The 12,790-nt window shown below is 46.7% G+C and overlaps 1 protein-coding gene across 1 annotated transcript in view; it reads left to right on the top strand.

The window, feature by feature from the left end:
* The window catches only part of LOC142794588 (cell adhesion molecule Dscam2-like), a 108,405-nt gene that overhangs the window by 82,234 nt on the left and 13,381 nt on the right, over positions 1-12,790 (top strand). Inside the window, exons 7-9 of the mRNA XM_075885911.1 lie at positions 4,900-5,166; positions 5,824-6,243; positions 7,776-7,937. Coding sequence (XP_075742026.1) covers positions 4,900-5,166; positions 5,824-6,243; positions 7,776-7,937 — 849 coding nt within the window. The remainder of the gene's footprint in view (positions 1-4,899; positions 5,167-5,823; positions 6,244-7,775; positions 7,938-12,790) is intronic.

Below are 12,790 nucleotides of genomic sequence, written 5' to 3'. Positions count from 1 at the left end.
TCTATCTATCTATCTATCTATCTATCTATCTATCTATCTATCTATCTATCTATCTATCTATCTATCTATCTATCTATCTATCTATCTATCTATCTATCTATCTATCTATCTATCTATCTATCTATCTATCTATATCTATCTATCTATCTATCTATCTATCTATCTATCTATCTATCTATCTATCTATCTATCTATCTATCTATCTATCTATCTATCTATCTATCTATCTATCTATAGATTGATAAATCTATTTATCTATCCATCCATACAATTAACGAAGTTGGATCACCAACGGAAAAACGCATTTATGAAAGAAAAGTTTGTGAATTCAGCCCATGTCCTCTTTTTTTTTCCTTCCAACTTCTACGCTTTTCGACGCACCCTCAAAAGATGCAAAAGCGACTCGAGTCAGGCCGAACTCAAAATACGTGCTTCGCGCTCGATAGTTTACCTGTAGTTTGTTGCAAGGAACTTTCAAGCTCATCTATTCCCTCCTTTCGAACAAACGTATTGATGAAACCGGCAGCGATAAAATTCGGAACGCAAGAGCGCGTGTTCGTATAGCGTGGGCGACGCTTGCCTGCTTGCTTCACTGCTGCGAGCAAGCGGCGCAATAGTAATTTAGGACGAGAAAAAGAGTTGCAGTATGCATCGAAGACAATTAAGGCAAACCAGCGCAGTGCGCTTCCTCACCACAATCAACTCTCTCTCTCTCTCTCTCCTCTCCTTTTTCGTTTCCACTTCCTATTATACATCGCTCGCGATACAGCGGTCGAAATAACCCGTGCGCCGCGCGGTATAGCTGTGGTGGTCGAAGAGAGAGACCACGTCTCTCCACGGAAGCCGGCTTGCATGGTATAGAAACCAAGTATTGATCCTCGCAACGCGGTGGAGACCAGGCTGCACGAAAATCACTTCCGCGGTCGAGAGAGATTTCAGGGCCTCTCGCTCATTCATTCCTGCCCCGAACGCTAGTCGTTGGCGTGCCTTGAGGAACGGGGTACGTCGGGAAAGCAACCTACGCGTGCCGTAGACAGCCGCATGGCGTCAATATGCAAAAAGCTTTCGTTGCTCGCGCGAGACACCTTTCGACAATACTTAGCGACCCGTCGTGTCCACAAGAACGCCTTACGTCGGAGATGTTTGTAACAAGAAAAAAGTGGCCGATTCCACGTACGGTGGGAATCGACAATATGCGAAGCACGAATGAGAAATGTTGATAAGTCACTTTAAAATCAGCACAACGTTACGAGGTGGAGGTAAATAATCCCGTACATGACTTCCGTGTCATGATTATCATGTTTAGATGTGTTCTTTACCTTCTTAAACTAATCAAGTTACGTCATACTGAATTTAGTATATGTGGAGATAGCGAAACGGCCGCGAGCACGCTATGAGTGTGGTATGCTGTCATGTTCTTACATGACACACCTCTCAGGATTATCAAGTTTGCACCAGTCATATATTTCGTAATCCATTGACGTCACGTAACACAAAATTTCGTATATGTGGAGCTGGCAAAACGGCCACGAGCGCATCATGAAGGGCCCAATATACTCCAATGTAGAGTTGACGCGCGCGCACGCTGGGCACAGTGACGCTACGTTATAAAAACGCGACCACTCTATAGTCTGACGCCAGGCATGACCAGCGTTCCTTGGCGCGGCCCGACGGCAACCGGCGCGAATTGCGACATGCTGCATTTCGCGCTGATGCGTTATACCCAGACAACACTGCGTCTCCCTCTTTTCGTGACGGAGGGACGCCGGACGCGACGAAACGCGCATGCGTCAAAGCAACGCAGCGCGGCACTGGCCTGCGAGGATGTGGCAGTACCGGCACCTGGCGTGGCAACGCCGGCATGACGCGACGAAATGAACGCCGGCGAGCATGCGCACCACGTCACGTCGAAAGGTATTGGCGCCTTGACGGTGGCATACAGTAATGTTCTCACATGACACGCATCTGATGATTATCATGTTTGCACCAGTCACATACCTTTGTCATTCATTGGCGTCACGTAATACCAAATTTGGCATATGTGAAGCTAGCGAAACCACCGTGAGTGCATCATCAGTGTGGCATGTAGTCATGTTCCTACATGACACGCATATCTTGATTATCATGTTTGGATGTGCTATTTACCTATGCCGTCCGTTCGCGTCACGTAATACCGAATTTGGTACATGTGAAGCTGGTGATACGGCCGCGTGCACATCATGAGCATGGCATGTAGCCATGTTGTTACATGACATGCATGCCATGATTTTCATGTTAGGGTCTGTCATTTGTGTTCGCCATGCAATCATGCCATGCCATACCAGTTTTGCAACATGCCATGTGAACAAAACCACTGCAAGAGCTGCAGGACCATGAAATTTAAATCCTGACATTCATGACATACATATCATGATTTTTATGTCATGACTAGTCAAATATGTGCTTCATACAATCATGGTATGCCATACCAAGTTTGGTATTGATAACATTTTCGAAACCACCAGGAGAGCTAAACGTCGTAGGCGGCTAGATAGATAGATAGATAGATAGATAGATAGATAGATAGATAGATAGATAGATAGATAGATAGATAGATAGATAGATAGATACGCTCGAAGTCACCGCAGTTCGCTAAGAAAGGCTTCGCATTTAAAATTCAGCCAATCATGAAACGGTGCGTAAATAATTAGGGAAGGTGACAGCAAATTACAAGCAGGACTCACGAACGAAAAGGTTTCTAAATTTACGCCAATGACTTTACGCTAGCAATGATGACGGTGATTGCGGCGTGATTAATAGTATTAGTAGCAGTAGTAGTAGTTGTATAAGCTGTGTAGAAATAAAGGCCGCAAATACAAACGTAAACGTGTACTATCTGCAGTTCCTGGCTACGCCCACTGCAGGCATTTGTCTTGCGGTGGGCATAGCCATTAAGATGATGACGATGATGATGATGATGATGATGATGATGGTGATGATGGTGATGGCGCTTCCAGTCAAGCCATGCCGCATATGTTAGTGTTCTCCTCAAAGCTAAGTGCACTTACGTAAATGAGACTTTAGGCTCACAACACTGAACGCGCGAAAAATCAAAGAAAACAAGGGGTCTTTGAATAAGTTGAACGTAGCAAAGACAAAAAAAAACGCGAAAAAAAAAACTACAGGCTTTACGTGTTTCCTCACTTTCACTGAGAGGGCCTCTTGTTGCAGCGCCCACCTGATTATCTCACCGTGCTCACGTGCGTATATACATACATCCTCGGCAGTTCATTCTCCCTTCTTCACTCGCTGTATACGTGGGATCCACGAAATAAACAATGTGGGGGCCTACTGCCACAGCAAGCCAACCTATTGTGCTCGCAACACAATGCTCGGGAGCCGCTTGTAGATTCCAGACCCAATTATCGGCCGCTTGGTGTGAACAGGGAAGCCGTTTTAGATGCGGAAGCATCTTATACTCGCGCCTTGTAGTGCGCCGTCCGCGCCGTCCGCGCCGTCCGCACCGCTTCTCGAACATTCGACAGCTGACGCGCGCGCATGTGCCGTCGCGCCGTCGCCCACTCTTCCACCATCTGTGCATCCCTTCCTCCTCTACACACCGCGCGCGCTTCACTCCTCCACCATCTGTGCACCCTTCCTCCTCTACACACCGCGTTAGACATCTACAATTCTCCTGATTCTCCAGTGGACGCGCATGTGGCGTCGCGCTTCGAGAACATTCAACAGCTGACAGTGCATGCGCCGTCGAGCTGTATATATACTCAAGGTCGGCGCTCGCTCGCTCAGTTGCCGCTCGTCGGTTGGTTTGTACGGCGCGTCGACGTCCAAGGTCGCGGTGAAATGAATTCCAACGAATCCACAAACACAATGATCGACGTCCCTTCGACCAGCGCCGCCCTTTCGCATACGTGTGTACGTGTTCACTCATTTAACACCCCCTCCTACAACCACGTTAACCAATTTAGCCATCGACCCAAGTAAGTCGCAATTTAACACCCCATTTCACAACCACGTTAACCAATTTAGCCATCGACCCAAGTAAGTCGCACTTTAACACCCCGTTAACCAATTATATGCTCCGCATCCTCCTCAGTGTTCCCCCGAGGGAAGCTGCGGGCAATTTTTTCTTTTTCTTTTTCGTATATTAGCCTCTTCTGCCACATTCCTCGGCACGTAGGTCTTTTCTTTAGAGAAGCAACGAGAACAAGATAAGCTGGGATGGTCCTGTTAGGCACTGCGATGCCAGCGCTGTTGTCAACTATACCTGCTTGCAAGGAAACTAGTGGCCGAGCGCGAGGACTTCCTGCGGTGGTTTTTCTTCTGTGGTACGTAAATCGTACCAGGCATTTATACATTACGTGTGTTCAACTGGCAAGTTTATAACGCAACCAATATCATTAGAATCATCAAACAAAAAGAAAGATATTTCACTCTTCTATAGAATATTAATATTTACTTCTGGTGGCTACATGAACAAAGTAGTTACCAAACTAGTTGTAACCACCGTTATTATTTCATCATTTGGACCATGTTATGCAGCTTCTCAAAACTGTCACCCATATGTATTTAGCAAAAAAAAAAAAAAAACACCGGCCCGAGATGCATCTTTAATGAAAGTTGCTGAAAGCAATAGAGCAGCACGGCATCGTTGGCACGTCACGACAGAGTCTTGTAGCGAAGTTGGCAAGGGGGCATTGGAGGAAGAACAAGAGAAGTATCATATATATATATATATATATATATATATATATATATATATATATATATATATATATATATATATATATATATATATGAAGACGCCTACCTAGGCTTTCTCAGTCAATGAATGTACAGCAGCCATTACACTGTGTCGCTTGCATAGCTCAATTATTGCTCCCCGTGGTTGCATGCACACAGGAGACTTGTCCGTCACCATCCGTCCACGCCTGGTTCGTGCCGAGGCCGGTGACTCAGTGTCCTTCCAGTGCAACGCGAGCAGCAGCGAAGCGTCACTCGAGTGGCGCCTGAACGGGTCGCCGCTTCCGCTGGGATTTCAGCGGCTCCAGCGAGGGTTCGTGCGAATCGCCGCTGTGGCCCGGCACCAGGGTGGCATGCTGCAGTGCTTCGCTACTTCCAGGGATGGACGCAGGGCAGCGCAGGCTACGGCAGAGCTCGTTGTGGGAGGTACGCGGAGCCACCAATTTTTCATCCCGATGGCATTTTATCGCTGCGAAAAATGCTTTCGATTCCTCTTGTTTAAAGCATGTAGCATTACTGCGCCTTCTTTAGGTTCCACATGAAGTTTTCTGACTGACTGACTGTCTCACTGACAGCGCCTTTCATACTTCGTGAAAGATTTATGCCCGCTTGTTTTGCTTGACAAGGTTAGAACAAATGTTGCCTGATGAGTAGGGGGAATGGGTTTGTTGCGTTTCCAATCAGATGTTCAACTGGAAAATAAAGGTTGCCGTTGTGCTATGCTTCATCTTTGCATGTGTGCAGTGCAACTGGAATTATTGTGTGTATTTGAAACGCGTAAGGGATCTGTAGAGTTCTATACACTATTATGTATCTATTCGTACCGATGCAGCTCATATTATTTCGTAAGAAGGGAAGAACGTGGACATCTTTCTCATCGTTGTACCAAGCCTAGAACGTACTTCTATATATAATGTATTAAGTGCCACCAGCCTTTACTTTAACCAGAGTATCTTGTTAATTAAATTTGCAAAATGACCTTGCGAAGGGTCCATTAAAAACTCAAGGCTATCACAGAAACAATAGTAGGTTTTGCAAGTTGCATTTCAGTCACTGCTCCATTCACATTGCATATTTTCGCAGAGCGAGCACCACGCATGGAGCGAACGTACGGCACCTCAGGAAGCCTAAGCCCCAAGTCTCCCGCGAGCCTAGGGTGCCGGGCATCGGGCGACCCGGCACCCTCGATCACGTGGACGTTGGACGGTGCGTGGCCCGTGTCCGGCAGCGGTCCTCGTTTGCGTCTATGGTCAACCAGCGACTCGGTGACGGGCGATGCGGTCAGCTTCCTCAACTGGACGTCGGTGGAGCCATCAGACTCGGGGAATTACCAGTGTGTGGCGAGCAATGCTGCGGGACGAGTGGTGCATGACTTCAGGCTTGACGTGCGCGGTCCGCTCTTCACTCGGCCGGCGTACAACATCACCGCGCTGGACGGACACCGCACAGTGCTGCGGTGCCCATTCGGCGGATACCCGTACGACAAGATCACTTGGTTCAAAGGTGTGGTCACTACATCGATGTTCGTTTTGCTCAGTAAACAAAAGCAATTGTACCACACTTTAATCTCCCTTGTTTTATGCGTGTTTATAGTGTGCCACAACAACTAGATTTTTACTGAAAGTTCACAGAAGTATGACGGGCGTGTTGTAAATGTTACCATAGTATTGCGTTCACTGCTTTTTTTCTCTTTAAAAGTTCCGGCGCCAATATCATGAAACGTGCTTCTGTACTAAAAGTATGGTCGTCCTAGATAAGCGAAAAAAAATCGGCAGGTCCCACGTACCTGAGGAGGAGGAATAAATGAGGAAGGACTGGGAGGTTAGCCAGACCACGTACCTGAGAATCGACGTTATGCGAAGCATGCGGAGGGAAGGTGACCGTGTTACAATTTTTTTTTATTGGGCGACATGTCAGGAAATGACGCATAATATATGTTCAAGTGTTGCACGCACAGACATTGGTTGAAGAGTTGTAGATGCTTATATAACAGGCTGTTTGCACTTGCGCGACGATGCCAACTGGAACATGCGTATTAGCAACACCGGCAGCTGACATGAAGCTCTGATGCTCGCGAGGATGCTGGCCCTGGACACTGATACATAAATCAACTTCAGCGCGTGGCAACTAACCACAAATAACGTTAACCCGACGTGACGGCTGTATCAAAGGAGTACTCACGTAAGGTTTAAAAAATTGGGTTGGCAGCACGGCAACCATGCACTATTGACGTTTCACGAAGATTAGCGTCTATTTGAAAAGAAGTTCCGAGATCTGTCGTAGCTTTGTGGTAAAATGCTTCATTGCCGCGCAGAATGCTTGGGTTCGATTGCAGCTGGGGCCCTGACATTTATTATTTCCATTTGTCGGGTCGACGCTACGAACGTATGATATTTCTTAACGCTCACGCGTTAAAATTGCCCATGTGTGTTCTCGCCGTTCGTGGTTAGATACTAAGTGTCAATGACCTGTGGCACATACCCGCATACAAGTGGCACATACCCGCCCATGAGTATGTGCCGCTGTCTGGCGCGAACTGTTTGACGACGTACGCGACGGGAATGTGGCAATATTCAGTTCTTGACCAGCGCGTCCTATTCGTCAAACCATCTTACCCTCCCATGCAAATTTTTGTTCACGCCAATTTAAGGGGGTGACCACGAGAGCACCCAAACGTAAGGGGTTAGATAGATAGATAGATAGATAGATAGATAGATACGCTCAAAGACGCCGAAGTTCGCTAAGAAATGCTTCGCATCTTAAAATGTGAAGGGGCAATAGCGACAATGAGCAGCTACACGTCTAGTTTTGCTTTGTTCGTCCTTTCGTCCCTTGGTAACACCAAGAAAAAGGAAATAAACACGAAAAATACAACACCGACTATCTCAATCTGAATATCTATTGATAGCGACAAGACGGAGTGTGCACGTTACGCATATCTTGCATCCTTTGCCTGTCGTGCGCTGTCTGTACCGCCGTGAAATCCACAAGCCGCATGAGAAGCGAGTGTTCCCACTACGCCTCTTACTTCGCAGACGGCAGTGAACTTCCGGTGAACCAAAGGCAGACCGTGTTCCCCAATGGCACGCTACTGCTGGAGACCCTGACGAAGGCCAAGGATTCCGGAGAGTACAGCTGCTCCGTCGACAGTCCCGCGGGTCCCGCTGTGCAGCAGGCCATCCGCGTCATCGTCAGAAGTAAGACCGGCACTTCTGCCGTGCATGAAGGCTCACTTTAGTGAACTCGAAGCCTTTGACACGCCTTGTACACATACGTGTGCACCGCTTGTATACGCTAGTTGTGCCGAGAAGTGCCTGAGAAAGTGCAAGATGCATAACGATATCAATAAATTGAACCTTATGCATCGTAATATCTTCATTAAATTTGATATCGCATTTACTCTTGGCGTGTGGTCACTTCGCTGAAGGCACTACCATGTTCGACGAGTTCTTCGACGTGTCCCTTCCTGGAAGCCACGTCGACATTGTGACTTTTCTTTGCTTAAAATGAACGTAACCGAAAACAAAATTAAACCCTATTTGTAGCCTCATATTTGTTTTTTTATTTATGCAATAACCGAAGATGAATGATATCAGGATAAATTACGAGACCTAACAGACAAAAAAGCCAAGGAAAGTATGTAGGGTATGTTGTTCGTAGTAATTATGGTGTAAATGTGAGAAAAAAGTAAAGCGGACAAAAAGATAACTTGCGACTGGCAGAAACGGAACCTGCGACATTCGAGCAATATATCCAATGCTCTACCAACAAAGCTCGAGCACCGGTCATGCCCCCTGTGTACTTTATGGGGTATATATGTGCATTTAAAGGGTCCGCAAACCACCCTGAGGTCGAAATTCGGTTATTATGAGGAAATTGTGCACGAGTGTACGACTAACACGAAGCCGTGAGAATTTCTCGAAACAGTGCCGCAATAGCGAAGTTCGACGCGTTTAACTATCGAAACCGCAACGATCCCTCCTTTCGCTCTCTCTTGCGCTACTCTCCGTGGTATTTTCTCCCAAAACCGCTTTGCCCTCTCGCCGAGCGCCCCTTCCCTCCCAATCTCACGTGGTATACATCATCGCTAACGTGCTGCTTGAAACATTGTCCACTTCCGGCTTGCGCGACACCGTCTGTCAACTCCGTCAGTTGATTTGTAGCTGCGTGCTTGTTGTCGAATCGCGGCTGCCTTGCCCATACGAGTCGTGCCGGTATGATGCCTGCGTTGCCCGCATGCGTCCAAAGGATCGCCAACACGATGGACCCACACGGGGACACAACGTTCCGTATAACATCCACAGCTGATTCGTGAGCACACGCACGCACGCTGGAAACACTACGAACAGAGAGCAGCGTGGACAGCTTCTTGCCGACTGACCGGAAGTCGTATGCTCTTGCTCGACCAATCACGGCATGTTTGGATCGGCGCGTCGGAGATACTGGAACGACGCCTCATGCGGAGGCACAACAGGCCCGGAAAGCCTGAGCGATAGTTTCTTGGAATTTGTGGCTCGCCGGGGGCTCGTAGCGATGCCACGTGTAGAATTGTTGATCGCGACAGCATTCTCCACACGATGCGCGTGCTTACTTGAAACGTTCCAAAAAATATCGGAGGTGGTTTACGAGCCCTTTAAATGTTGGAGTGCTAGCGTCGCTAGTAGCCACGATTACGAGTCTTGTCCGTTAGTTCTCACTAATCTTGTTCTTCACAAAAAAAAAAGGGGGGGGGGCGGCTTTTACTATGTCCGTTTTTTTATTGAAATAGAAAATAAACAAGGAGTTGTTGTCATCGTTAATTTGCGACGGCTACCCTTTTTCACTTGATTGTTACAAATAAAGAAGGTAAAAAAACAAATTAGCACATATACACATACAATCCTACATAGGCCTATACAAGAGTTCTCATACGGGCAGAACAAACACGTAGTCGCTACGCTCACTTTTAACTACAGTGCACTCAGTAGTGGTCTCAAACTTTGTTTCTTCGAGATAACGTCGCACTCTTTCATCCATTCAGAATAGATAGATATTTAATTTCAATCGAAATCAGGTTAACTGATAACCTTAGTATTTATAAATCTACGTGCTATGGCATTATTTTGCAGCAATAAAATATGTGTCCGTAAGTAATGTTGCGTAAGCTTTGCGCACTTGCGGACAGTTAGTTCTCCATAAATTGCATCTGAAAAGACTAAGGCATAAGCGTGAAAACTGCGAAGAAAGAGATGTTGAAGTGGTTGATAAGGATTAATTTTTGAAACCGATGTAAGAAGAACTTGTTATTCCGCAATCGAAAAAGCCACAGCAGCAAAGAACTTAACGTATCTGCAAGTGCTACAGCTAATGAGTCCACAGGTAAGGCACAAGATGGAGTTCATGAATGTGGTACCCACTTCTTTAACCAGCGTTGTCATTGAGAGCATTCATAAAAGGCAAGCCGTGCCACTTAAAGCTTGAAAAAAAAAAGATCCGTGGCTTTGATGCTTTGAAGAAGCACCATATAAAACTTCAAAAGTTGCCGTAAAGGCTATGCCCATTTTGAGCGAACAAGGAAAATGCGTGTATAATTTTAAATGAATTAAAGGGACACAAAAGCGAAATAACATTTCATGTCAAAGTGAATTCTCAATGTATGACAATGTCTAAAACGACTATATTATATCAACACCGCTACCCTACTTACCGAGAAATTAAGGTAACACATGTACAACGAGGACATTCGCAAAATGAACCCGATGACTCCAGAATTTACCCCTACAAATAACCACAGGTAATCGAACTAGCTGCACTAAATAAAGAACCATCCATGCATCAAGAGACGTAATACTGCTTGCTTGTTTCTATTTGCTTCATGGAAAACAGAAGCGCCGGACATTACTACGAGGAATGGCGCGAGTGGTTAAAAAATTCTATTTTTTCCTGGTCAAACTGGACAGGCCGTGCACGCCTACCATCTTGGAGACCATGGCAGAAAATCGTTCAATGGCCATTGTTGCTGCTGTGCCTCCCACTACTTTCGCTCTGCTGCTACTAGTGTTGGTGGCCGCTCAGTAAAGCTGGGCAACGTTGCGCATGGTGATAGTGACGTGAGATGGCAACTTTCAGGAGGGGGGTTTGAAGTGTGCTAACGCGACGGGCACCATTGAAACGTAATTTTATTTTACAATCTGCAGTTTTTTTTTGCACACAAGTACCACTACCAGGTTTCTGGACCGCTATTTCAGCAATCAATATCGACTTAATATTTGCCTTTTGTGTCCCTTTAAAACGCATCAACACCAAGATTGGGCAACAGCAGCGCGCAGTCACAGCTTAATGCACGAACAGTTAATGCTTGCTTGCCAGTGCACCATCGTACATGTTTAATGCAATGAATGAGTGCTTCTTGCAAAGGTGGGTTGAAAGAAAGCTGTTATGACCGTCATCCGCATTGAAGTTCTTTCGGCGTCTGTGAACCCGACGAAAAGTTTCGACGCATTCCAAGCAAGAAGGTGCAGTCAAGGTGGGCTGATTTCCTCTCTGTCAAACGTGAACAAAGGTGTCCCAGAACCAGTCCGGCGCTAAGAAAATGCACAAGACAGTAAAAGCCATCGTCACCTCGACTCCACACTAGGCACAAAGGCTTCCGTACTGGGGGCTCCAAAAATTTTGACCTCTTGGGGTTCTTTAAAGTGCACCTCAATGTGCACGGGCCTTAAGCATTTCTGCCTCCGTCTAAAATGAGACCTGCGCTGCCGGTATAAGATCACACGACCTGCGCTTGGTTATAAAAGTACTACGTGAGCCGTGAAAAATTGGCCTGAATCTACATGTCACACTGTAAATGTCGTCGAAAAACGATAGTCTTGCGTCTGAAGAGAGTGAACAAAAACGTTTCTTTGATGTTCTGCGCAAGAAAATCGGTGAATGGTATTCTGAAGGCGCTGCGTTAGCGTGCCTCGAGCGTGTAACGGTGGCGAACAAGCGCATCTAGGCATCTTAGGCACGAGCGCCATCTGGCAGTTATCTTCCAAAACGAAGGCGTGCGCTACCGCGGAGAAAGATTCGCCTTAGTCACAGAGGTGATAAGGTGTAGAATTCAAAGCGACGGGAAAGGTGCCACCACCGAGTCGTCGTAGCAAAGCGTTGGAAACACCTTCTTGAGCATCGCGTTGCACTGTCAGCGCAGCGCGTTAAACGCTAGAGTCCTTCCAGTTACTTGTGTGTGCCTGTTCTAGTATAAAGGCAGACATACAAAACATAGAGATGTAGTTATGGCGCCTCAGATATGCGCAATATTTGCTTTTTTAATTGACAATCACACAACGATGAACGCTAAACCTTGAGCAATGTTGGTGGGCCCGGCGGATGGGGTTGGCCGTTTGATGCCGTTTGAGGTATCGTTAGGGCGGACAAACAGGCAAATGTACAGACAGACAGACCAAAATTTTTCCGTCAAAGGTCCCCAAGAAAGACTATCGTCTTTAAAAGCGTGGCGTTTGGCCCTGCCGAACTGACACATACCTGTTGATGAGTGTGGTATCCGTGCTTTCAGTCTGCGCCACCGTAGCGCTAGAGTCTTACTGCGGCTGATGTCATCGAACCGTGTATTTATCATTTGCAAGTTCTGCCTGGTACTCGGAAAACACGCAGTGGGATAGCGCCAGCCAGAGCAAGATTTTATCTCAACGGCGACGCCGACTGAAAGCACAGATTCGCCTAGCGACGCTCAAGGCATGTCGTGGTTTGACTGTGCGGAAAGCCACTCTTACTATAAGCGCTTCTTTTCGTTGTCATAGTACGCGTGAAATATATGCACTAAACCTCGCATTACCAGAAATACCTCGACTAGAAGTTAGCTTCAATATGGTCAATGATTGGGCTAATTGGCTCGACATGTTTGTTACGGGATCACGGATTTCGTTAGGAGCATCCTTGCTGTCGTGTGTTTTTTTGCTAACCAAATGCGCGCTCCCCTAAGCAAGAAGTTCGGCCCTCGCTCGAGCGAGTTGAGCAAAGAGACGCCGCTCAACCGAACACGCTGCCTGGTTTCTCAAAGAATTTTGCC

Source organism: Rhipicephalus microplus, chromosome 2, assembly GCF_043290135.1.
Source record: "Rhipicephalus microplus isolate Deutch F79 chromosome 2, USDA_Rmic, whole genome shotgun sequence".
Classification (NCBI taxonomy): Eukaryota; Metazoa; Arthropoda; class Arachnida; order Ixodida; family Ixodidae; genus Rhipicephalus; species Rhipicephalus microplus.
This window is presented reverse-complemented; position numbering and strand designations above follow the sequence as displayed.